General features: G+C 44.9%; 1 protein-coding gene across 2 annotated transcripts in view; it reads right to left on the bottom strand.

Moving 5' to 3' along the window:
* SYNE1 (spectrin repeat containing nuclear envelope protein 1) overlaps window positions 1-27660 on the bottom strand; it is a 1959630-nt gene that overhangs the window by 110555 nt on the left and 1821415 nt on the right. For both annotated transcript variants that reach the window (XM_085611789.1, XM_085611790.1), the window contains 4 exons: window positions 20455-20617; window positions 18549-18736; window positions 14984-15134; window positions 11655-11837 (listed from right to left, as the gene is read on the bottom strand). In XM_085611789.1, coding sequence (XP_085467915.1) covers window positions 11655-11837; window positions 14984-15134; window positions 18549-18736; window positions 20455-20617 — 685 coding nt within the window. The remainder of the gene's footprint in view (window positions 1-11654; window positions 11838-14983; window positions 15135-18548; window positions 18737-20454; window positions 20618-27660) is intronic.

The raw sequence follows: 27660 nt of genomic DNA, 5'->3' as shown, positions 1-27660 counted from the left end.
AAAAAGGCAGTCCAAGGTAGCAAGAAATTCTTGCACCTGTTCGGGAGTCGCCGATGGACCCAGGTAAGGCGGGTAGACCGCGGGACTCCCAGGCTCCAAAGGAGCCGCAGGGGCAGAACCCCTGTCCCCCTCGTCCACATCCGAGGACCGACGGGGGGACGTCGGAGAGCAAATATGCTTCTTCGACTTCTTTTTATGTCGTCACTTACTCGAATCCGAGGGCGGAGACTTGGAGCCCGAGGAGCAATGACTGAGGCCCCGCGAGCGTTCTCGGGAACGGTCCCGGGACCTGGAACGGCGCTAGGACAAGTGCTGGGCCGCCAACAACTTCCGGCGCCGCTCCCTCAAGGCCTTCGGGGCCATGGCCCAACAGTCTTGGGAGTCGTGGTCGGTCTCCAGGCAGTAGAGGCAAACATCATGGGGGTCCGCCACCGACATATTGTGATGGCAGGTCCCACAAGACCTAAATTCAGGCATCCCTACGTGCACCAAGGAGAAAAAGGAGACAAAAAGTCTCAAAAAAGTGACTAAGGTACGTGCTCTATCCGGATCTGCGCATGCTGGCGCAGAAAAAGAAAGACCTGACGTCAGCGCGCATGGGTGGCGCCTAAGTAGTCTCCGTGACATCATCTTGGCGCTTACGGCGCCAGTGACGGACGCGGAGCCGCACGACGCCACCTACTGACACACATGGGTACTGCTAGCAAATCTTTCTGGATCCAGTCTGACGAGTGGGGATTATTCTAAGGTAAGGAATCTATCTCTAACGTGTCTCTTTCAGATAATGATAATATAGAAAAGTGGATTATTATGTATTGTGGTTGTGAGACCTCACCATGTAATAATTTCACAATATCTATCAGGTACAGTTAGGTTTCTTCGAAAACTGTTCTAGCTCAGTACTGAGTAGCTGAGACACAGGCAGTCAGGCTCAGTCAAAGGAAGTGTAAAGCATAAAATTGTACCAAAACAGTCAATAAGTAAAGAAACACGACACAATAAAAAGCAAGCACCAATTTCTAAAAATAGAGTATATTTTAATCTTTAAATAGACACCACAATCGCAAAAATCTACTGGTAGAAGTGGGAGATACAATTTTTCAAAGCTGAGTAAATTCTTATCAGTACAATAAATCATTGTAATCAGCTTAGCAGGTTCTGAACCAAAGGACCAGAATGACTATCAGTCTTTGGTCCAGAATGACTATCAGTCTTCTTTTGGATGAGCCACAAAGTTTTAAGAGCCAGTCACAAGGACCACTTAAGTCCAGGGAGACAGTTACCTGTCAGGTCCAGCAGGCTCAGAGTCCTCAGTGCACTTTTTTCCATTACTGCAGTCCAGCAAAGAAGTGGTCCTGATGCTGGGGATCTAGGATGCTAAAGATATGTGGTGAATGTTCCAGAAGTCACTGTCGTAGCCACGAGCATTAGGGGTTGTCTCTAGCCTCAAGGTCTCTATCTCCTAAGGTGCACCAGTGGAGTTCAAGTTTCCCAGTTACAATTATCTCAGAGGTGCCATGAAGGTGAGTTAATCTTCTTCTTTGAGAGGACCAGAGTTCGCTCTCATGTTGGTAATGGGCAAAACAGACTTGGGGTCACCTTGTGAGGGCCAGGCATTGATATCTCAGCAGGCACTTTGGCGTCCATTAGTGGGCAGGCATTCCTGGGCAGATGGGCTCTCGAGGGTGCAGGTTTTCTTAAGCTTTTGTGTTACTGGTGCTTAACAGGAGGCTAGACAACTAGCCCTTGAAGTCATCTCTTCAGCCCTAGCACAAGTGGAGCTCTTTTTCATGAGTGAGCACTGCATGCACAGTCCTCTTTGTGAGTCCCTTGGGGGCAGCAGGTGAAGTCCAGTCTTTGGTGCTGCCTCTCTTTGCTATGTCCAAAGTGCAGAAGGGAAGTCTTTATTCTGTCTTCTTTCCAGTTCAATAGTAATCCAAGGACTGTGTGTCCACTTTTATGCCATCTTCGTGTTCGTAGGAGGGGAGGACTCACTAGCCAATGGGAAACGGTTCCCATGAGGCAACCCTTCCCAATTTACATCACTTTATGGGGGCTTGGCCACAAACAATCCCAGGATACCCTTCTCTATCCAAATCCAAGATTACACAAGCCTTCTTCCCCGGTGAGGATCCTGAGGCACATCTCTAGGGTGCAACCAGCATAATAAGCCACTCTTCCTGGAAAACCGATTCTGCAACAAGTTTTCCCCCTCTGAAGGAGATGCCAGACTGTTTACCTAAATAAAGGAGTGGGCCAGCCAAGGTGTGACTCGCATTTGCTTCCATGAGGCGGTAGCCTCTTTGAAGCTGGAAATCTGTGGCCTCCATCCAGTAGAGATCCTGCAGGAGAACGACATACCTCCACCCACCAACAGATTCTATTTATTCCCTGTTCCTGGGAGCGCTTCATACTTCCAAGAAGAGGGGCAGCCTGGTATCTCTAGTGATGACTACTGTAAACTGTCAGGATGGGCTACCAATGGGCTGGGCAACAAAGTGGTGACTTTCTAAAGTCACTTTTGCTGTAAAAGTTACTTTAAATCCATCTTTAGCAATGTGTTTGGTATCTTTGGTATTCCAAAACAGAAGTTAGCACTTAGCATGATAGCTAATGCAACACTGTGTTAGCCGATGGGGCTACCAGCCTTGCTGCAGTGAAAACCGCAGTAAGGAAAGGCCTCTTTAGGTCTCGCCTTGGCAGAGCATGCGCTGTCTCAGCGAGACCTAAAGTAATCTGTATGTTGGCTGAAACTCCTGTAATAAGTTTTTCCGCCTGCCATTGGTTTACCTGTGGCATTGCTGTTCTTATCTTGCTTTCTGTTGGCTATTAATCCTATGGTAACTTCAGTATAGTCCCCAAGCAGCGGCGCCTAACTACGGTTTTCCTCCGCTCAGCTTGCACTTGCTTTAATTGGGTGCAGTGTGCCATCTGTTTCTCACGCTGCGTTTGTTTATTTATTTTGGAAATCACCCCCTGCGTCTGTAGAACTTAACAGCACCCAGAGGAAATCACAACGACAGGTAACCAATAGCCCCGGGCGTTCCTACGAGAGACAGCCAGGACAAGAAATTAAGGGTAGATCGGAATGCTGTTTAATTTATAGCGTGGTCTGACATGCCCTCTTCCCCCTCGAGCCCTGAGAGATAGCAGACATCAATAATGCAGCCGGGCCTCTTCCAGCAAACCTGGCAGCAGCAGCCCCAGGTGCCGTCGGGCATGCTAGCTATCTGTTTACACTGGACGGACGAGGCAACGGGAAACGATTAATCCGCCGCTCTGATTGGGATTGGGGGAAGTTTGCTCGAGCTAGAAATACCCGAGCCTCCCTAATAGCAGGCAAGGACCCGGGCTAACTCACTGATGTTGATTTCATCTTAAATAATTATTCTAAAGTGACCACGTGCACAAATCATAGAGAAGACATTGACCCTATTTTGAAGCGTAGCTAACCTAACTACAATAGAGTCTGACTTAGCCCTTCCAACCAAAGGCCACATTATTTTAACTCATACCAGTATGTTAAATATTGTACCAAACAAAATCATATTGTGCAGTTTCTTTAATTGTAAATAAGTGACAGGCTTTTCCAAAATTAATGATTCACAGATATCGTGAACTCACGAGCGAACTGGGCGTTAAGCACTGTTACATTTTAGTAGCTGACACCAGTGGTAGAAGTGCATTTCAAAAGTACTTTGCGCATTAGATGCAGGGGTGAGTGAGCAAGGAGGCGGTGTCAAAGACGTGGCAAAAAACATATATACATATTCTGTCACTTTTTCAGTCTTTCAACTTCAGTAACTACAAGTAAATTTAATGCACTATCGTACGTTATGAAACCTGAAGGCTACAGAATTGAAACCTGCAGTTGAGGCACAGTGGAAAATGGTGACTTGTGTATGTTTAGTGCTGTGAGGTCAGTCTGTGACAGAAAGCACTGTGAACTAAAATGTACAAATGTATTAAAATAGAACCGCAAACAAACGAGAAGAGAACAACCAGAAAGCAGCATATGAATGCTTTTTATATTAGAAAAGATATAGACAGAGCCCTGGAAGGAACCACAAAAATGCTCTTCATGATAACTATAATAAAGCCCGCAAAAAAAAAACCGAACGTTTAAATGTGTTTTGCAAGTTATTTTCTTATTTTATATCATCTACAAATAAGCACAAACACTCATAGTAACGCGACCGGGAATGAATGTTTAAATTCCTTTTTAAAGGTTAATTTTAAATTTATGTGACCTAAAAATAAACAGAAACAGTTATAATAAAAGTTCTGTTGTGGCTGTGGGTGTTAGCACAAATGCTGTTAGGCATGCTACAAGGACTTTGGCTGTGTTCATCCTTTTTCCCCCATGCCCTTCCTACTCGTTTACTTATCCACCTTCTCCTTTCTCACCCTTCTCTGTCTTTTTCCACTGTCTCCTTTCTTTTCACTAATCTCCTCCTTTCTTTATTTCTACCTTTTTCCTCCCCTTCGACATTCTCTCCTCCTCTTCCACTGCCTTCAATCTCCTGCTCTTTAATGTTCCTTTTTTGTCTTCTTCCTTTTTTCTCCCTTTAACCTCCTTCTTTAACACCTGTTTCAACCACCTAAGTTGCCATTCATCTTCTACTCCTTTCCTTAACTGCTTATTAATATTTTGGTATTTAGTGGTTCTTAAACGTTCTCGAAATGTTCATTCTATTCAACAATTATGTCTCTGATATCTTTCCTCGTCCTTCATGAGACCTATTTGCAAATATTTTGAGTTGCAATTCCACACAATTAGACTGAAAGTGCACATTGGTTCAGTGTGCAGCAAGAAAAACGTTGCAGCTACAATGAAAATAATCATTTTCAAAGCCAATAGGTCTCGCCTCTGATGACTGATTTGCTTTGCCAACACATTGTGGTTTTCTGATGTGAACTAGCATGTGCCTGAATACTGCTGCACACCTAACAATTTTGCAATAGGTTTGCTATTAAAACCCATTCCATGATTTCTGATGCACGTGATTGCTGCTGTGTATGTCATGAATCATTCATACACGTGTCATGGCCAATGCGTGCAACTGTGTTGTGGCACCTTGCAGTTGTGTTTCATTTACTGTTCTAACATATTTGACAGCCATGTCTATACTAACTAACTAAAGAAACAAGCATTTGCAATGCAATAGGTTTTGCATTTGCGAGAGTTTGAGCTATTGGCATTGTAAATGACAATGCCTTTTATTTATGTATTTTGAAAACCTGCAAGTGGTGGGTAAACACACACTTTGTTCTTATAGTCCTTGCTTACAAGAATCAGGGCTGACAGCAAAAGAGACGCAGTTACTGCCAGCGTTGCTTCTCGTTAGCAAGGACTATAAGTACAAAGTGCGTATTTATGCACCACTTGCAGGTTTTCAAAATACAAATAAAGGGCATTGTCAATTACAATGCCAATAGCTCAAACTTTCGCAAATGCTAGACCTATTGCATTCCAAATGCATGTTTTATATAGTCACCCCTCATGTTTTTCAACTGCTGTTGCTGGTTTTTCTACTCTGAGAATGCACCGAGGATCAGACCTCAGTGTCAATGCCTGAGACTCTAAAGTGTATGTCAAATTGGCTGTCACTAATTGGAAATGGCTAACTTACATGTAAATTCCTTTGATATGGTATCCTGGCACACAGGTCATTTAAGTCAGAGGGGTATCCCAGGGCTTCCAGCACTGGTTGTGCCACCCTGGAGGTCCCCAAATATAACGAGTGCCCCATCCTGCCACAGCAGACTAGAAGAGCAATCTTGCTCTGCTACCCTGATTTTGCCATTGAAAGCAAACCATCACTTCTTCTGTACATCTATGTAAGTCACCACTATGGCAGGCCTACCGAGTCCTAAGGCAGGGTGTGGCATATGACTGAGGTGGGACATGCACTTTACATGTCCTGGCAGTAAACATGCAAAACTACTATTTTTAAAGTGGAAAAACTGGGTCGCCAATTGACGAATACAGAATTACACGCTGACCCCTCCGCTGTGCTAACTACTGAGTGGTACGACCAAAGTAGGCACTCCAAAGTATCAAACAACTAATTACATTAAACCTGATTTGTATCGCAAGTTGAAAATAATGTAACTGGTTGCAGTGTGCAGCTTTAGCAAAGCTGCCATTTTATTGCCTTTAAAACTCCTGTGCCATCCCGGGCACACATGGAGTCTGTTCCACGAGACAGCCAAGGCTTGTATACATTTGAGTGAAACTGCTTTTAATTGTTTTTGCTTGTAAAATCTATATCCCCGAAACCATTCGGTGGTTCTTTTTCATTCTAGTGTCTTAGGGCCATGTGCACAAAAGCATTTTTGAGGTTGAAAACGGCCCGATTTGCAGATTGGGCCGTTTCTGACCACAAAAATGCTTTAATATTTATGTACAGAGATCAAACGAAGATTCAATTGCATGTTACCAAATCACAATTTGTGTTTGGTGATTCGGAATTTGGAAGGTGTGTGTTTAGGGCGTCTCTTCCAAATACCGAATTGCAGTGCTATGTATGAATGTTTTGGAACCGAATTATGGTCACAAAACATAAATTTTTCACTGACACCTGCATTCGCATATGGGAACGGTTCCCGAAAGGAATATTGAAACAAAAAAGTTACTTAAATGTAACTGTAGTTGTCCAGTATTCATATCTTTGATAGATTCACATGCTTGAATCATTCTCCGAAGTAGAAGTGGAAGTCCCACGGTACAACTAGAAAAGCAGTGTAATGTTCAATGTGGTTTGGGAAGGCCAGAAAACCTTCACTTTAGTAACATATCTCTATAATTTAAAAGAGACCAAACTTCAACCAATCAGGTTGCAGCACCCTCTAGAGCACTCCCCTCAGATGCTTCTCTCTCTCAGATTTTCAGAACATAAGTGTGAATATATATTAGTACCAAAGAGAAGGTGAGGCTCTCAGGGGAGGAGGGTGGGTAGCATGTGAAACTATAAAAGATAGCAATACTGGAGAACTACAGTTACAGGTAACATATTTTCTTCTCCAATATAGGATCTTTTATAGATTCACATGCTTGAATCAGAATAAAAAGTACATCATATATGTTAGATCTGGGGGTCTCTAGTTGGCAGAGGTAAGCACCTTAGACCAAATAGGGACCCTTGCTTCTAGTCAGGGTACAGGGACACACACGGTAGATAACCCCTGCTCACCCTCTAGGTAGCTTGGCTCGAGCAGACAGGCTTATCCCCAAGGCAATGTGTAAGGTATTCGCACTTCACAACTACAATGACCCCCCTAGTACACCACAAACGTAGGCCACACAGGTAAGTATATCAAAAATATAACTTTATCTAGTTTCAACAGTGGAAATCAATTATCATAGCGTTGCACATCAATCTTTTTCTTAGGTTGTTAGGAGCGTAAAAAGATAGTCTCTAGTCTCTCGTGGGACTTCGTATTCAAAGGAAAGGAATACGTTCGTAGGCTTCCAGTAGTTAAATACCCACGTTCTTCCAGCGGTGCCTCTTGCGCTTAGAACGAAAGCGCTCCTCTCAGGCTGCGTGGTGCAGGGCTTTCACAGCTCCCGAGCGATGGACCAATTCGGTCGCGGCTCCCTCGGCGAGCCCCCAGTGATGATGTCGACGTCACCGGAGTCAGCCACTCGCAGCGCGGCTCCTCCAGCCAAGCCTCCGGTCAGCAACCAATCAGGTCGCCGCCTCCTCGTTCTCTTCTCCGCGGCTTCGCAGAGCTGGGAAGGGCAGCTCTTGATCAGTTTCAGGCCCCCGGGCCGCGGCGGTGTATCGTGGGCAGGATATTTCTCAGCGCCCTGTGTCAGCGGGTCGATCGTGACGCCGCCAAGCCGCACAGCGGCCTAGTTAGCACGGGGGGCGCCCTCAATCCTGCGGCCACAGCAATACACGTGCCGATGAGCACATCGGTCTTCACAATGCGGCAACCGGTGTCAGGCCAGAATCAGCGCGGCACTCTCCAGCAAAACAGAGAGCAGCCAGCGCACTTCCCGGGGCAGATGTTTAGAAGCTTGGTAGAACAGTCCACGGTCCTCGCAGCACACAGCAGCGCAGATGGGACACAGCAGGGTCTTTAAAGTCTTGGCAACCTTTCTATCCCTGGGTTGCAAACAGGAGGCCAGCTCTTCTCAGGCCCTTGGAGATTCAGAGTTGAAGACACAGCACACAGCAAAGTCTTGTTAGGTCAAGTAGGTAGGGTCACAGCACACAGCAAGGCCCCTTCTCCTCCTCAGCTTCAGTTGCACCGCAGAACAGGTCAGCCCTTAGAGCACACAGCAAGGCAATCTTCCTTTAGTCCTTCAGCAGTCCGTCTTTCAGCAGAGGTTCCTCTTGATTGTAGAATCTAAAAATATGTTGTCAGGGGTCTTGTACTTATACCCCTAAAAGTCTTTGAAGTCTTTGTGCAAGTGGGTCCTGAGCCCGGTCTGATCCAGTTCTGGGTGTTGCTGGAGCACTTTGTTTTCCTGGCTTCTGCTTTCTTTTCAGAGTGAGGGGCAGAGTCGTCAGCCGCCCAGCAGGAGGTGGAGCCAGCAGTGTGACAGGCAGGCACAGCCCTATTCACTCCCAGGTGCTATCTCCTCCCTCCACTCTACTTGCAAATGTCGCCATTCAGCAAAGGGCTGACTCAGCCAACCTCCTGGGGGATCCCCAGCCCCTGTCACTCTCAAGCCAGACAGTCAATCCACAAGCATGCCCAGGCACACAGAAGGGTCAGACAGGAGAACAGCTACTCTCTAAAAAGTACTATTCTCCAACTCAGGATTTAAAAACAACCTCTCCTAAAAGATGTGTTATTAAATGCTGAGCTCAGGGATATCAAACACTCATGTCTTATCTTGTTCCTATGGGAAGATAGGCGGATAGCCATTGGCACCCGCCTCCCCCATGTTAGCCTATGGAGCAAGATAACCTTGCAGCAGTGAACACACAAAATGGCCGCTGTTCACTACCAGAGCATGATACCTGCACTAGTACATGCTCTACCTTTTACATACACCGCACCCTGCCCAGGGGGGTACCTTGGGCCTTCCATAGGGATGACTGACGTGTATAAAAAGGGAAGGGTTAGGCCCGGTCAGTGGGGACACTGGCCAGGAGGACATGGCAGTCCGGGGACTGCAGGCAGGCCTGCGGTGGCAGGCCTGAGACACCATTTTAGGGCTACACCGGTGGGTGGCGCAATCAGCGCTGCAGACCCACTAGTAGCATCTGTCATCACCAGCCCTGGCACACACAGTGCACTTTACTAGGGACTTCATGGTGATACAGATATGCCAATCAGGTATATCCAATCAATATGATATTTTACACAGGGAGCACTTACACTCTGGCACTGATTAGCAGTGGCAGAGTGTCCAAAGCATCTAAACCAGCAAAAACGAAATCCAGCACAGTATCAAAAATCCAGGTAGCAGAGGCAAAAGATAGGGGAAAAACCCACGCCAAGGATGTCAGGTCTAACACGTGTCCCCTCCAGCTGAAAGTGGGGAGAACTACCCACCCTCTTGGGAGTTCTCATCACTAAGGCGGAAAAACCTGGACAGACCATCAGCATTGGCGTGTTCTGTACGCCAAGGATGTCAGGTCTAACAATATATGAACATTAAAATATACATTTCAGTATACATCCATGTCATGTCAGAATACATCCATGCCAGTACACATCCAGGCAGTGAGTCACACACAAAAAGATAGCAATACTGAAGAACTACGGTTAAAGGTAACAGGAGCCCGCAAGCAGCTTTAAGGCACCTCCGGGCAAAAGCAAATGAAGTTGGCGGCAGTGGCCACTTGGGAGGCTGGGACCGGTAGTCCTGGTCCTCCTCTCCCCCACTGGTGGCTACAGGCTACAGGCAGCGGTGACAGGGACTTCCACCGTGGTATGGATTTTGCTCAGATGCACCTCAATCCTACGAGCTCAATTATGTCATTTGAGATGTCATCAGTTATGTCACTGACCATGTCATGAGTGATGTAATATGTGACGTCATCAGCAGTGGATTGTGGGGGTGTGAGTTATAGTTAGCTCAACTAACTATAACGGCTGAATTTATCTGGTTTTGTAAGAGTGAAATGTCTAACTAACTATAAGATTCCTGAAATCTGTGGTTTTTTCAGTGAATATATACACACACACTAAGCTTTTTAAAGATTCAGTAGTAGGTTGAACTGAGCAGCGCTCACTGGAGACTGCCTCACACAAGGTGCAGTAAAAAACCTGATGACAGAAGCATCTGAGGGAAGTGTTCTAGAGGGTGCTGCAACCTGATTGGCTGAAGATTGACTTATTTTACATGATAGAGGTATGTTACTGAAGTGAAGGCTTTATGACCTTCTCAAGCTATGTTTAACATGACACTGCTTTTCTAGTTGTACTGTGGGACTCCCACTTCGACGACAGGGAATGATTTAAGCATGTGAATCTATGGAAGATCGAAACACTATTCCTATTTTTGTACATCTGGCCCTAAATTTTTATTAAAATGTGTTCCATTTTTATAAATTGGCGTTGGATTTCATGTGAGTATTGCATCAGTTTCTTCTTCAATTGTTTTGGTGTTGTTTAAATGCTTTACACTTGTTCTTCTGGGTAAGCCTTGCTGTTCAGTGAAACAGCTCCTCATGATTGAGCTATGGGTTCGACAGGCGAAACGTAAGGGTCCTAAAGGGCGGGAAAGCGTATAACACAGTGACGTTGCACAACCACGCCATTTAATACACCCCATTTCCTCACAACGGATATTTCTTTCACTGTCTGGGCTTGTAGAGATCACGAGAAATATGACCTTAATTTCAATATTTAGCATCCAGCCTTGTGGGCTGTCAAAGCCTGCATCAGGGGTGACTTATTCATATTAAAAAGGGAGGTTTGGACTTGGCTAAAGGGGTTATTTTGTCACGTTGAGTTGGCCGGTTAGAAGCTGCCTGATTAAGCTGCAATTTCAGAACTAGAGCTATGTTTTCACCTTGCCACTGTAATGCTGGCACAATTAAGTGATGCTGCCCACGAGTGACATTAAACTAGCCCTGGGTACGACGTGTAAAATGTACTAGGGACATAGAGGCAAATTAAGTATGCCAATCGGGTATTAGCTGATTGTACACAACTTTGAATGGTCAGAGCACATGCACTGGGGCCTGGACAGCAGGGCCCAGTGCACTACAGAGTCGAAGAAATAACAGCATCAGTCAAAAATGTGGATGATGCTAATACTAAAAGAACCAATTTCCTAAACATGGGAGGAATTCATGGATATAAAAGATCTCTATGGTGAATTAATTAAGAGGCCTCTTATGGCTGTGCCTCGAATTCGGACAGCACCTTATACATTAACATTTTGCATTTGTCAACCAAGACACAAATCCTGCTGCAATGCAGGATTAAGTTCACAAAACATGAAAAGTTACAGGTTTTGGTTGTAAGAGAATGGATGCCACATCTAGCAGAAGTACCCAAAATGTACTCTGACTGTGTTAGTTGTTAAAAGCTGTGATCCAATGAGCGATGCTGAAAAAGGTGCTTGCCATGAATCTTTTTAGCATGGTAACAGTTTACCATGTACACAGAATTAGCATTGAGCAGGGCAGAATGCCAAAAACTGATCACTGATCACACAGGTAGAGAAACCTTGACCATACCTTTAGCCTGCGCAGGATGGAGGTGACTCTCCGCTGTAGGTTATCCCATCGCTGGTTGCCTTCATGTACCATTTCCTTCAGTTTGCTGGCAGAGTCTGTGCGGTTTTCCCTGGCCAGTCGACGATATTGTTTGTTTATGAGCTCTAGTTGGGTTAGGCTTTCATGGACCTGACGCTGAAAGGCCTGAAGTCAAGAAAACAGAATTCAACAGGGTATGCACCTTCATTGTTCATTAAAATAAATCTAGCATTACACTCAATTTGTAACAGATTATTCTGTTTTAAAGATAAATCTGAATTCAAGTTACAACGTATATTTGAATATTCATTATTCATCAAGAAATTATGTACTCCGCATTTATCACATTATTTATAATTTGTTGCATTATTTTAAAATATTTTGTCCATTTTTGTACAATGCAGAAAACCGAATAACACTATATACTACTACTACTACATGCTCCTGGGTGGAAAATGTCAAAGGCTGTTCTTTAGTATAGCCATACGAAGTGTGAGGCTCAGAGAAACGTTATATATTCTCCACTCTATACAACATGTCTACTTGTAGCACACACAACTATTCCAAGGGCCTTCTTGCTACTGCTAACTGATTTTGTCACCCAACAGAAATCATCTTATAACCTTGGAAGGATGAAAGGCTCAGTGGACAAGCTTGGATTCATATACATGACAATAAGGTTAAACTCAGATGCCTGTAGTGGATGCCACCGTATGATGCGCCACCAGGCGCACCTTTGCCCAAACAAACAAGGGAACCAGCCATCAGAACTACCACAAAGGGTTATCTTTAAGCACGATTGTCACTATGTCCCGAAAGAAGGACCTTTCCCACCAGCCGCTCTTCAGGATGCTGGAAGGCAGTGTTCCAGTGACGCCATGAAGGGTGTTTTGAGCCCAGCGATACTTTGAGTGTTCAACATGTGGCACCGGCAGTAAGAACCATAAGAAGTGTTGTGCCTGGACATAACCTAATAAGAGGCAATGGGCCAGATGTAGGACCCGTTTTTACATGGGCAAACGGGTTTGCGAACCCGTATGCGCATGCAAAAACCTATTGGGCTATGTACATAGCCCATTTAGCGAGTCGCAATTTTTTGCGACTCGTTAAATATGTTTTGCGACTCGCTATTTGGAAGGGGCGTCCCGTTCCAAATTGCGAGTCTCAAAACAATGTAGTATATTTTGCAACCCACTCGCAATTACCCCCGACTTCAAGTAGGTAGTAATGAACTTGCAAAGGGGAAGGGATCCCCTGAGGACCCTTTCCCCTTTGCAAATGCATGCGAAATAGTTTTTTAAGGGCAAGCAGTGGTCCCAAGGACCACTGCCTGCTCTTAAAAAAGGAAACAAAAACATTTCATTTTTTTTTTTTTTTAAATGCATCCAGTGTTCCTTTAGGGAAAATGGGCTGCATTAAAAAAAAAAAAAAAGCTGCTTTATTAAAAAGCAGTCCCAGACATGGTGGTCTGCTGAGCACAGCAGGCCACCATCCCTGGGAGGGCTGGCATTCCCAATGGGCTCGCAAATTGCGAGAGGCTCATTAATATTAATGAGCCTCGCAATTTGCAACCCCATTGGGAATCACAAAACAGTGTAAAAACACTCTGGCACAAGCATCAACAATGCCATTTGCGATTCCTTATTAGCGAAAAATAAGGATTCGCTACTAAGGAATAGCAAAAGGCTATGCATTTAGAAATCGCTTAAAAAATAGCGATTTCTAAACATTCCTTAATTGCGACTTGCAAATTGCGAGTCGCAATTAAGGAATACCTCACCATTAATTCCTATGGACCTAGAGGCCCATAGGAATGAATGGGAAGACATTCTAAATTTGCGATTCTCAATTAGAGAATCGCAAATTGAGAATGCAATTTCAAGGGTGCCAGGGTGTCAAAAGGACACCCTTTTGCACCCCTGAAATCTGCATGTGAGTACATCTTGCACACACACATGCCCCAAAGGCATGTGTGTGTGTGTAAAATGGAACTTTGAAAAATGCACTTTAGTGCATTTTTCAAAGTTTTTGCAAATTACCATGAAGTCCAACTTCATGGTAATTTGCTCCCTCTATTAGCGAAATCGGTAGTTTTTTTACTTTAATACATTGCATTGATTCCTTAAATGCAATGGCAATTTAAGTAATCGCAATTTAGACATTACTTAAATTGCGATTTTTGCATTTGGGATAATGCATCCCAAATGCAAAAATACTGGTCGCAAAGGGGCATATTCTGAGAATCTGCCCGTTTGCGGCCGGTTTTTGCTTTGATGCATGTGGGCCACTGTTGCACTTTTCATTTTGCGCCTCTCATTGGGTCGCAATTTGCGAGGCGCTAAATGAAAGGGTCCAATGTCTGCTGCTGGGTAAATAGTGTTTTCGTCATTGTCGTTAAGTGTGTGCTAAAAGCAACGTCATCTTTCAAAGCTTAAACAAAACACGTTATCTGTCCTATTTTTATGCTACCGGGTAGTGAAAGCACCAGCACTTCACCTGAAAGGTCTCAGGGCATGAACATTTGTGGTGAACCTGAAGGAATTACAATCAGGTTTATGACACAAAGGGCTCAAAAACGGAGAGGATGTCATGGGCTGAGGGGCATACAAAATTCCATCTTCTAACACTGCAGAATATTTTGCTTATACTTTTGGTTTTCGGACTAAACTAGCAGCTGGAAAAAAAAATCATGTTACCATGTTCCTCTGCGAGGAATACAATTTTTTGTTCATGGCAGAGGCGCAACTAGAGTCAAATATCGGGGGGGGGGGGCTAAGAAAAAGCTTCGGGGCGGGGGGTGATTCTTCAAGCAAAAGGCAGAGTGCAGCTGCAGGGGCTCTAAGCAGGGGTGAAAACCATCAAAGCCTTGTTAACAAGCAAAAGGTCTTTTAAAGACCTGTGAAGTGCTCGGGTGCGGCTGTGTGGGTGCCCGGGAAGCTGTCTCATCCCGGGCTGCCACACACGACGGGGGGGCTAAAGCCCTTTGAGCCCGATGGGCGTTGCGCGCCTGGTTCATGGGATAGCTTTACTTCTGAATGTTGCTGTGTAGCTTAGAAGGGAAACAGTGAATTCACATTTAACCACACAAGACATACTTTCCTTAACAGATCATCGTACAACATGGCAACAAATATTCAACCCTGGCAGCTGTGGCTGGTGTGTGTTGTCGCGTGCTGTTGGCCGCTGGCGGACAGAGCCGTGCACTGTAAGTGCAGCAGCTGTGGACACACAACGCGGGCCTGACAGCAGGCTCGGGCAGCTGCTGCTGCAACATGATCGCTGCATATTTCCCTTCAGCCTGCAGAAGTCACCTCAAACTTTTTCAGCTCCTCCTTGGCCACGGTGTAGAGCACGCCCGACGAGCAGGGGAAGGCGGCCGTCCGCTCCGACACCTTCAGCCAGTCTTCGAAGCGGCTGTAGTCGTCCAGAAACTTCTGCCACAGGCGCCAGGTCTCCTCAATCCTGTGGAGTGAAAAAGAAAATGGCATTTGCCGAGTATAAAGAAACGGCCCACAAAAGGTGCCTGGCCGCACTGCAGTGGCCTGCTGGCTTGCAGTGCACGATTAACAAGCAACAGCTGCTCCAATTCGTATCTGCCTTTCTACCAATACAGGAAAACCAGGCGAAGTAGATGTGGGTTTGCCTACACCGGGACTAACCAGCTGCTTCCTGGCAGCAGCCCCCTTTCCCAATACGGCGACCGCTAATGCCAGCATTGTGTAAACAACACCGCACTAGTTGACACTCTGGGACATGCACTGATCTCTGCACCGCGCCACCGGCGCACAACTAGAGCGCGTTTTAAAGTGTTGGCTCTAATTATGAGCAAATTGTCACCGTACGAGGTTCTCTCAAATAAAGCATGCCAGTCTTTTAAAGATGCTCTCAATAAAATTAATCTGGGAAAAACTGCTAGCGACACGCTCTGCATTCTCACAATTTCGGTTTTAAAAAGGCATCCATAGCAACTCCAAGTTTGCTTGGACGTAGCACAGTGGCTTCAAGGTTGCCCGGAATCAACCCACGCGCCCAGACATAAACACCCGCACTGTGAATCCTGACGTGCGCAGTCTAGTTGTACAACTGCCTTGGAAAACAGTTGCCATAGTTATCTTACTTTTGAAGATAATGAGGCTGTTTGCAGGATGCAGACAGCAGTGACACAGTGTATGAAAACCTGCACTCCCTTCTACTAATAAAAAAGCAGAGATAAGTCTAGCGAAAACTACTCGAAAATATGCAGCACTAAGGTTAAAGTTAAACTAAGTATATAATATGTAATAAATCCTGTCCCTAAAAAAATCACTTTCATTTTTTCCTGTGAATGTCCCTCCCTACGGCACAGTCTGGAATGAAGACAGAAATGCAGCCAAAAAAAGCGCGAGTTTGTGTCTTTTTTAATTTTAAACACAGGGTAAATACCAAGGTAAGCAGTCCAAATATCTGATGCTCGTGCTGTTTACGCAAATATGGGTGTCTTATAGTTCATTAAAAATGTCACCATTTGCTATTAGATGATAGATGAAAATATGAGTAATACATTAATACTGACTATTCATCAAGGGCCAGAAGCATCACAGGGTTTTGCACTTTCAGTGTCTATGGGAAAATGTGTTCATGCATATGGCCCCTAGTGCTTTAATAAGATATGTTAATACCAACACTGAAATAGCAAACTTGTACGTGTGTGGTTCACACTTTTCAGAGGCTGGACGCACTTTATGGATCCGGAATTTACACTGACTGGAGGTATAGTGGTCTGGATTAATTAAAAATGATTAGTGAGCACAGGTCTGCCCAATGTGTTGTTCGCTAAAGTTTTTTTTAATCATTTGATGGATGGGACGGGTAAGATATGTCCCACCGTGTCACAGATCTATGTAGTGTATTCAGCACTGATACCTGTGCTGAAGGACTTTGCCTTTATCTAGTTGCAGTGGGAAGTGTACAGATGTCCATTGTGCGTCCTATCAAAGTTGCACTTGGGATGTGTATCATTAACAAGTTGCACGGCGTGAATGAAGTATCGTGCGCACATGGGCGCGGTATCTATAAGCTATCTTCTTTAAACGGGTCTGATATGTTGGTGGGTGGGAAGGGAGGCGTGCCATCGAGGCATCAACTCCTTAACAACTTGGCTATATTGTGAAAATATCACAGCCCCCTGTGAAGAGTACGTTGCTAAAATACAAATTATTCAGGATTAAAAGTGTAACTCACCTTGATAGGAAGCCACAGTCTGTTAAGTGCCTGTGTATGGGATCACGTCAAAGGCTAAGAGTGTAGGCCTCAGAGGGCTTCTATGAGAAATCAATGCAACTTCAACCGGCCTGCGGTGATGAAATGTCATTAACAGGATGCATGTGCAAGTGCTGCACATATGAGATTTCACACTCTGGATTCGGTGCTAGAACATTAGTGCTACACCTTCAGTGAGGAGGTTGGGCTGTCTGTACTTTCATGATCTGAAGAGTACAATTATCGAAAGGATGGCTAGTCAGAGGGAGGTTTGTCCTCAACCCGTGTGAACGTGCATCACTGATGGCATGATTGGATCCAAAAAGTCATTTTTAGCATGCAGGTTGTAAAAGATTAAAAATTGTGTCATTGTGTTTGAGAGTTTGGGCGTTGTGTTGTTTTTTAATACTTGTTCGAGGCTCAACAACTCTGCTTTTCATTGGTTAGGCATGTGAGCTTCGGAAGCATGTCTACTCGTCACTAAAATGCATGGTCTATTGCTTTGAACTTTTTACTGGGTGGTATTTGGGACCGCTTGATTGCTGACTGAAAGAATTACTTGTGATAACATTAATTGCTACAGGATTGTAATCTGACTGTGCTAGAAGATGTACCATGGTGTGTGAGAAGGGTTTGCCTTGAGTTTCCTGGAACCCATGCCTGGGAAGAGAAGATTGTCCTGTTCATCTATACTCATCCCAAGGTCTATCACTGCCTTGACTAACCAATTGGAAGCCTTGCGAGAAGTGGCCATGAATAAATCTATTGGAGCATCTCTGGACCATTCATACATTAACTTCAAAGTGTTGCTGTAAAAATAAATGTGACCATCACTTTTCCATCCCTACCAGCAATGTAATTTACTTGAGTCCTGTGCAATTATTTATCATTTACTTGCGATTCATGTTATACCCCCATAACTAGTCTTAGGGGATATTCAAGCACTCCAGTGTTCAAACACTAGGACTTAAATACAAGCCAAGCATGGTACCTCACCCAGGTAATGCTACGGGTAACCTTTTTGTCTTTTGCTGGACTTCTCTACCTCTCTTACATGGGACAGTGCACATGGATAATAGAAAATGCCCTGGCGTTCGCAATCAAGGCATGTTTTGTTAAAATCCTGATCACAATGTGACATTTACACACAACTGCCTCACAAAGATTATGGAGCTAGTTTGCTAAAGCGGAGGCAGACAGATGTGAGAAAGCACTGACTTGCAAAGAGTGTGGGACTGATTCACAGAACTAACTTAAGACAAAATCCTAAACTTACTACTTTTGGTATTCACAGAAGGCATTTAGTAGTAGTAAAGTTAGGATTTTGTCCTAAGTTTGACTTAAGACAAACTTAAGACAAACATAAGACAGACTTAAGACAAAACCCTAACTTAAGTCTGTCTTAAGTCTGTCTTAAGTTTGTCTTAAGTCTATCTTAAGTCTGTCGTAAGTTTGTCTTAAGTCTGTCTTAAGTTTGTCTTAAGTCAAACTTAAGACAAAATCCTAACTTTACTACTACTAAATGCCTTCTGTGAATACCAAAAGTAGTACGTTTAGGATTTTGTCTTAAGTTAGTTCTGTGAATCAGGCCCTGTATTATTTCGCCTGGGCGAGCCACTGCTGTTGGTGCACACTTACTTAATTCTTCTCTCCATTGACATTGCGCAGATATTCCTCCATCTACGGTCCAGACTGCGCGTTGCCTGCTGAATGGAGTCGCACTCCGTTTCTGTGGCACATGCATCGCAGTCATGAAGGAGCACTTCACACAGGTTCAGTACTGATGCTACACCTGTGCTATGCTTCTCTATGTCTCTTTGAAGCTCCTACAAGGGAACATAACTTGTTTTAAACCTGTACCAAATCGGATCCTTGATAAAGTAACACAACTTGGTCACATGGAGTGCAATGATTAATAATAAACACTTTTTTTGCTTGCAGGTGGTAGACAAAAGTATTTTTCTGCATAATACACAACCTTTGCACGGAAAATAATTCAGAGCAATTTAATACAGAAAACGTTTAAATTAACATTGAACCACCACAGGCAGTACCCATGAAACCCTGCAAAGCACAATCAGTCAAGCACACATGAAGCCGTTCATGATAGACTCTCACCACGCATTAAAGTGGCAGACCATTTGCTTAAACATTGAGTCTCCTCCTCATTGGGAAAAGGAGTACAAAATATTCTGAATATTGGAATCCTTCATGTTGTGAGTCAAGCATTATTGGATCAATTGAGTTTAGTGCCACAATGACACCTGGCTTGTTCAGTGCTAAATCTGTGTATGCTGAAGCATATCACATTACCTTGATGAACCGCTATGCATGTACCTCTATTCTCGAGTGAAGTACAGGCGGTAATCATTTAGACTCAGGAACACTGAACATATCCATTTGTGGATGGATTATATTTGAACATTTGCGTAAATACTCTAACTACAGCACGATTGTTGCAAATGAGAATAAACCCAACAACCTCTGCATCATGTATGTATGCCAGCGTTTAATATTATAGGGTGGAGTACGCTTTCGTACCCAAACACGCGATTGGTTCCTGAGCATTTAAATAGCCTGTTCTTCTTCGCCCCTTTGTAAAGAAGATGCACATTTCTACTGCAAACCCACTCTAACCCATCAAATTTAAAACGTGGATAATATCACATTATGGAGGTACCCCGTCTGCGGCAGGCTTGTCTAAAAATGTGCAATCCGCTGTTATCATTGTGCCCTTTAAAATTACCATCACTTTAAACATTAGCTCATGAACTGCAGCCCAACTACAGCATATCATTATCCATTTGAGATCTGAAGCCTTTGAACGGTGTCAGCTGTTACTGTCTAATTTTAAAATCAGTAATAAATGCAGTTGATCTATGCCCAAGTGTTTACCCAACACATTCCTTCTATTCACAAGACATTCATTTTCTAATTTTCATCTGTTTATTACACAGACCAATGCGGTGTTGTCCTCCCAAAGGTCTTTTCGTGATAGAGACAATATTCCTATCCCTGATTTTATTGAGAACACTGTATTTTTCCTTTATGTTCAATTGAAAATGACAAAAGAGCTGCAGTCATTATACTTCCAGTAACTCCTTCAGTACCATTGTCATTGTTACATGGTGTGTTTTACAGATGCTTCACAGTTCAGTTCATGAACACCAAGAGGTACACCTGGCAGACACACTTGCTTTTCTTCTTCTTGCCGCAACAGAACAGAAGCGCTCACCAGGAAGCCGTGCACTAATACATTTCCCCTCAACGTCTATCACTCACAGCGCAGCTGGGTCACATCAACCCTTGCTCCCCATTAGGAAATCTTCCACAGACTGGCAGCCCCCCTCACTTCGTTCGAATGCTCCTCCCAACGCTAGATCTTTGATGCGGTGCCTTACCTCGGCATGGGGGCATCAGCCAGCAACATCCTGTGGGTCCAACGCTGGGGCGAGACATCCCAAGGGCGCCTGACTTGGACTTTTCAAGTTGGAACAAAATGCTTTCAGGGTTTAACTCTTCTACCTTACGTGCTTTGTTTTACCTGCTGCTCACTTAGTTTCCTTTGTATCTCCTCGGAATCACTGTTGTCATAGACAATGGGCTTCGAGAGCTCCGACTCAATGTGTGCAAGCCAGGATTTGAGGCCGCTCATGTTTTTATCCAGATGCTGTACAGCAACCAGAGTCTCCTTCAGCTTCTTCACTCTGCAGGGAAGGAACCAAGACAGAGATGCTATGTTAGAGGCCACTACGGTTAAATGCAATGTTCATCAGTTACTTTTTTTTTTTTTTTTTTGTATAAGCTTTATTCGAGACAATTCTCATAAAAGCACATAAAATCAACACAGTTATACAATAATACATTATTACGGATTAAAAATTCATTAAACATAGAGTACAGCTCATACAACATTTGCATATAAAAACCATATTTACAAATAGTATTACATTAATCATTGTTGAGAGGAATACCTTGTTACCTGCTTCCCCCCAGGGACCGTCTTCTAATTGCCCATGCCCAACCCAGGTATTTAGCTACCCCTATGACTATCGAATCCTGAGTTGTTGTACGTAGGATTCTTAGAGCCACTGTGCTGTCTCGTGTCCCCAAGTTTTTGCATACCGGCGAGAGCCATTTTCTCCTCGGATTCACATAAGCGTGGCATACGAAAAGAAAATGGCCTATGCTCTCCTCGGCATTTTCGCATGCTGGACATAAGTTATTGGTGGGTCTGTGCCAGCCAGATGTCAGTTTCTTGAGGGGGATAGATCCTGATCTTAGCTGAAATACAAGTTTCCTGGCCATTGGTACCGTGATGTTGTCCCAGTAACTTTCCAGGGCAGGAAATTTTTTTATCTCCAGGAAGCGACCAGTCATAGAGTCGGCCCTGGTGTCATTCAGCATCTTACCGCCAACCCAATCCCAATATTGTTCTTTAAGGGCTTCTTTGCTAGGGAAGATCTCTCCCTCAGGGTTATTCCAAAGATTTGAAAACCCTAAGTTTACTAACATGGACTTCAGATGTTTTAGCCATTTTATCTTATGGAAGGTATCTTCCTTGATAATCCATTGAAAACCCTCCGCATATTGTCTTATTTCTGGAGTCGTCCAGAGACGTCTCCAGTAAAGGACTGGGCGCAATCGGGCTCTATCTACAATGGTGCGTCTACCTAACTCCAGAAACAGTGGGGTTAAGGGGGTACTCTGTGGGAGTCTTGTAATCCCTCGCATAAACTTGTTCTCTGAAGTCTGAAGAGCCGCTAAACCATCCCAGGCCCATAGCTCCGCGCCATATAATGTGGCACCCAAAACCTTCGCATCATACACTATTAATGCGGGTTTTATGGGTTTTGTTTTGGATTTGCGGTGTTCCCCCCTTAAAGCACCAGAAAGCTGCTGGTGCTTTAAGACCACTTTATCTACATGATGCGTCCAGCCAATGCCCTCTGCGATCTGTACACCCAGGTACGTAAATTCTTTGACAATGTCTAACCTACTGCTGTTTAAGGTTACCTTGGGGTAGTTCCTGCGTCCGGGGGAAAAAGCCATTAGTTTTGTTTTTCCCACATTTACCTCTAGCCCATGCTCAGTGCAAAAAGCATCAAAAATGTTTAATGCACGTTGCAGCCCCATGGGGGTCTTAGACAAGATAAGAGTGTCGTCAGCGAACATCAGGATCGGAACCCTGGTGTCCGCTAACGATGGGGCATCAACACTAGCCTTCAGCATCCTCTCAACGATTCCGTTAATAAATAACGAGAAAAGTAAAGGGGCCATGGAACAGCCCTGTCGAACACCCCTTTCCACTGGGAAATCCTCTGTTGTCTCTCCACTTCCACCCCACTGGACTCTAGCGAAGTTGGATTCGTGCAGTCGCATAATTAATGTTAGCAGATCAGCAGGGATCCCCAACTTTTGCAAAACCAACCATAACTTAAACCGGGGGACTAGGTCGAACGCCGTCCGCAGGTCGACGAACGCGGCGTACAGGCAGCCCCTTCCCAGTACAACGGTCTTCCACCTTAATATGGTAAAGCGGAAGACCTGATCGATGGTACTGGTTGCTCGCCTGAATCCCGCTTGGTATGGAGAAAGGGCGTTGTTGTCTTCAACCCAGTCCATAAGCTGGTTTGTTACCATTCTCCCAACTACTTTCTGTAAGGTGGCTATTAAGCTTATGGGCCTATAGTTTGCAGGCAGTGAACGATCTCCCTTCTTGTGGATGGGGATAATGGTTGCGCCTTTCCAGAGGTCTGGGACCACTTCCCCCTTGGCTAGGGCATTCGCTACAAGGAGGGTATATCTCGCCCATCTGGTCATATCGTGTTTAAAAATATCAGGTGGAATGCCATCTGGACCTGGCGCCCTCCCACATTTCGCGGAACCAATGGCAATTTCCACTTCTCTAAGGGAGAACAAATCGTCGGTTGCATAAACCGGTGTTATACTATCAGCTGCCACAGGATGGTTAACTTCCGCGTACTGAGGTCTGAAGTAATCAACCCAAGCTTCCTCTGCTACATTGTTGTCTGGCTTCGCAGGACCGGCTCCGCTACCCCACTTGATGATTTTCCAGAATGCCCTGGAGTCTTTACTATCAGAGGCCTCTTTTAGTTCGGCCCAGTGGCCTTCATCCCAATTCTTTTTTGCACGATAGATGGCCATCTTGTACAGTTCCCTATTCTTTGTCACAGCGGCGCGGTCCCTATTCCTTATGGCTTGTCCCAGGGCTAATCGTGCTGATCTACAATGACTATCAAACCACCTTCCCACTTCTTTAGATTTCTTCCCTTTCCTTTTTTTAATGAAGAAGCATGGTCTCAGGAGGGAGAATAACTTATTGTGGATTTCGGTGATTCCACTATCCCCTGGAACCACTGGAACCGCTGTTTCCATCGCGGAAATTGCACAATCAACAGCATTATTGATGTAAGTCATAGTGGCCTCGTTTGCCAGTACCTTGGGCCATTTTAACCTGCGTTCATCATTACTCATAACAGGGGTTTCATCGTATATCACTAGAGGGTTGCCCGCACCAGTATTCCACCACCTATGAGACACACAGAGGGGGTTGTGGTCACTTTCAACCCGGGGCCTAACTGTCATGTCAACAACCCCTTTCCACAGTTGGAGACTGCACAAAATGTAATCGATTCGGCTCCTGTTGATGCCATTGTCAAAAGTGTAGCTGCCCTCCTTGTCCCCAGGTGTCCTCCCGTTCAGTGCTCTTAAGCCATGTTCCATACAAATTCCATTCAGTGATAAGATCTCTTTTGTCCATCTCCTTACAGGTTTTAGGCATAGAGGTGGTACTCCCCAGAGATTGTCCTCTTCGCTCTCCAAGAGGTCATTTGTACAGTCCAGAGGTTCAAAAGTCCTGTTGAGGTCCCCTACAATTATCGTTACACTTTCCTGGGACTTGGTCTCAATGGCAGTAGACAACAGCTCAATGGTGGGTAAATTGGTTACGTTGCTACCTCTCACGTAGACATTGTACAAATCTATTAGTTGACCCTTTGCTACGGAGATTCTTAATAATTGCAAATCACAATTTCCCAGGTCCAACATTTTGATGTTGACCTGCAGGTCCTGTCTAACCCAAACAGTTAAGCCTCCCTTGGGCCGCCCTCTTCCCCCCTTTTGACGCTGGTATACAATAGTTCAAATAACCAAGACAGAAAAGGGGATCACAAGCCCAGGTTTCTTGGAAACAACAGATGTCATACCCACTTATAAAATCCACCCAGGATTGGGAATCCAATTTACTTGCCAGCCCAGCGACATTCCAAGATAAAAGCGTACCAATGCTAGCATCTAGCCCATCTCGGGTGTTAGTCAATAGAAATACTTGGGCTAACATAGGGCTTTCAGTAGAATTAGTCTGCCTTTCTTGGTCATCTGTCGGATCCACTGTCGTATTGGCTGGGTATGTTATCTTGGCGTTTGTATTTAGGGTTCCCAGTCTAAAACCACCTTCTTCGACCAAACCCCCCGTCTCGATGTAATTGACCAATAAGTTTGTAACAGTTGTATTACCATGAACATCACATTGCCCTTCTGGCTCGTTAGTGTTCCCTCCTAAACTGTCAGTACTGGTTTGTCAATATCCCCATCCCGGCTCCTGCCATCCTACATGAGGGTTGTAATATGTGTAAGTGGTATGATTATGACCTACAGGAGGAGGTGGTAAGGGATTGACTGGCCATGATACAGTAGGGGGAATAAGGGGTTCATTGAGTAAACTAGTCGTTACACTAGTCGGTCGGGGGTAAAAAAAGGTAAGGTCTACAATTCCGATACCTCCCTTATTTGTTCCCCATCCCTGCCTTGTTATCCATCCCGCCACCCTTGGGTCTTGGAAATTGACCACTATGCAATTCCCACCCAAGGTTTTCGATGTATATCCCATCCAATCTATTCTCCTTACCCCTATGATTAGCCCGTCGATGTCACCAGGCAGAGGACGGTTTTCCTTTAGCCAGTGCATGATCTTATTTTTGAGCATCTGGAAAGTTTCTCTCTGTCCTGGGGGTAATGGTGGGACGTTTATAAGAACTGCTACATAGGGAAAGGAGTCTGGGGTGAGATTAATTGGTGGTTTTCTGTAGGGTTGTTTTGCCACGGGCGGTGGGATAGATTTGGGAACTTGGGGGACATATTGGGGGACAGGCTTCAGCGCCTGTTGTTTGTTATTTATTTGGGACGGTACTGAAGTTTTACCTACCAACAAACCTGTGTTAGCCCTATTCCCTCCCACCGGAATATTCTGAGCTTTCTGCGTACTATTAGTTACGTTTGCGTTTGTTGGTACTATTCCCGCTTGATGACGCACTGTAGCCTCAGCACTCGTTGCGATTGGTGGATTTTGTGTCGGGGGGATTGTGGGCTGTGTAGGGTGTATTATGGTCGACTGAGGTAAATCAGGGCCAACGTTTGCTCTCTCTGTTCTGTCTGAGGATTTTGTAATGGCTTTAACTGTAGGTTTGCTCAGTTTGGGAGGTAAAGGAGAGCTATTTCGGGGATTTCTTCCCTTATCCTGAATAACAGGGTTGTTTAGGACCTGAGAGTTTATGCTTACTTCCACCCTATTCGCTTTAATCAGTGATTTTGTGGAATAAAAATTGTCTAAGGTAGTCTGTTCAAAATGGTTTAGCCTATCTACAAGCTTTGCAATTCTATCCTCAATGGGGGTGAGTAGTGATCTAAACAATTTTTCCAGTTCAGGGAGAACAGTTACAAGTGATTGCTCCTTATCTTTACATGGTACAGTGGAGTCGGTACAAGGATTGTCATCTCCGTCCTGGCTGTTCAAGGAGACAAGATTAGTAGGTGTAACACTTTCTGTGCTTTGAGTTTCGTTAGTAGCTACCTCTCCTGTGTTCACGAGTTTATGTAACTTCCTGAGTTTTTGAGGGGGTTTGACCACCCTTTTACATTTTCTTACAGATGCTGGTCGTTTCCGTTTGGACCCGATTTTGGGTTGGGCCAATGTAACCTGGGCGCCAGAATCAGTGAGCGGTGCTGGTAGGATTTTGCCGCCACAAGGATTATTTAGTTCTATCACAACATCCTTGTTTGGTTTTTGGGCCAGGACCTCAAAATGGTCGTTTACAACTGGCAAGTTCACTGATGACAGAGGAGTTACCAGGGTGGGGTAAGCTAGATTTGAAAACTTATCCGTTGAATTCTTAAGTATTTCGATTGACAGCCTACGCTCTGCGCGCTTCTCTGCCAAGGTCAACTCTTTGTCTATTACCAGTGAACGATTAAAGAAAAATTTATCTAGGGGGCCAATTGCCAGTGGACCAGACTCTACAAGAGGAGTTATTTGATGGCTATTTACAGAGTTTGTTGATGTAGACGTTGCCATGTTAAACACTAAACAAATCCAACTTTCCTAAGCCACTTACTGGAGGTGATACTGTATGTCACTGGTAAGGGGGGTGGCCCAGCCCGGCCTCCTTCGGCCCCGGACGGCCACAGACGGTCCCGCCCTTGTCCCGGGCTTCTCCCGCGCTGCGGGAGTACTTGTGGCTTAATAAGGAGTCTGAACACAATAGGTGGAAGGGGTAGGAGGGGTCGGGGAGAGCGGCCCAGGTGTAGCTGATCAGGGCTGGCGGGTGCTCCTGGGAAATGCAGTCCCAAGGAGCTCACGCACTCGCTCGCAGCCCCGTGCGAGTACTTCCCTCGGTGTCCCCTTCAAGGCGCTGCGGTCAACACTCCTCACGCAGCGGGACCCGCGGAGCGGGTTCCGCAAGAAGTAGGCTGGCAACAGGCGATTCCAAACGGGCGGAAACAAAAGCAGCAAGGCGTCCATCTGTAAAGGGGAATGTCAGATCACATTCGCTTATCTAAGCCAGTTTGTTTGTAAACCCATTGCTCACGCAAAACAAATATATTTATATCAGTCCTGTAACAAACAGATTTTTTCTTAGCTCAACATGGACACAAAAAAAATGTCATTTGTAAATTCATGACACTGTCAATCATTAAACATGATACCCTATTTTATTTTTAAACTGCACGTTTTGCACCCTAGTATGCAAGGAACAGACAGATGTATTGGGCTAAATCTTAAATAAACAAGTTAGACCCACATTAAACAGACTGAGCAGGGAGTCATCAATACTTGCAACAATATAAAGATACGGGATGCATCCTAGTACAATACTCAGACCATCTACGACTGTGCAGTCAGACACCTAAAATTCTCAAACATGCTACCATGCAGAAAAATAGAAAGCAGGAATCCAAATCTTTGTGGGCCACAATTGACACCTGCTTTCAATCTACACTAAACTTTATTGAAAAAGAAGGAACAGGCAGAAGTGGTACTCGCATCACAAAAGACCCACATAGTTGCTAACGGCAAAGACACCACCCCAGTTCCCCAGGCCCTACGACCAAAAAGCAATACTCTGGAGTGAAGTGAGGAAGACTCGCCAGTCTACCTTTAGGCATGCCATGAGAACAGATGTCCTGCTGCAATGGAGCTGATGCACAGATATAGGTCAGGAAGTACCTTTAGACACCCTTATGTTTATCAAACTAATGCCTCTCCATCCTTGACCACTCCACCCCCCTTCTCCCCCCCCCCCCCAAGTCTGCCTTGGATCGTTGAGGGTTCATTCAGTGAGGTTCACGCTTGATGAACACACGGGACAGGACACTGTTGCTTCCTGCAGACGTATTTACTTAGATTTGATTGTGACTATCCCGCCAAAGCCGCGTGATTTTGCTCACAATT

This window comes from Triturus cristatus, chromosome 6 (genome assembly GCF_964204655.1).
Source record: "Triturus cristatus chromosome 6, aTriCri1.1, whole genome shotgun sequence".
In the NCBI taxonomy this organism is placed as follows: domain Eukaryota; kingdom Metazoa; phylum Chordata; class Amphibia; order Caudata; family Salamandridae; genus Triturus; species Triturus cristatus.
Note: the sequence above shows the minus strand (reverse complement) of the source record. Positions and strands in the feature narration are given on the sequence as shown.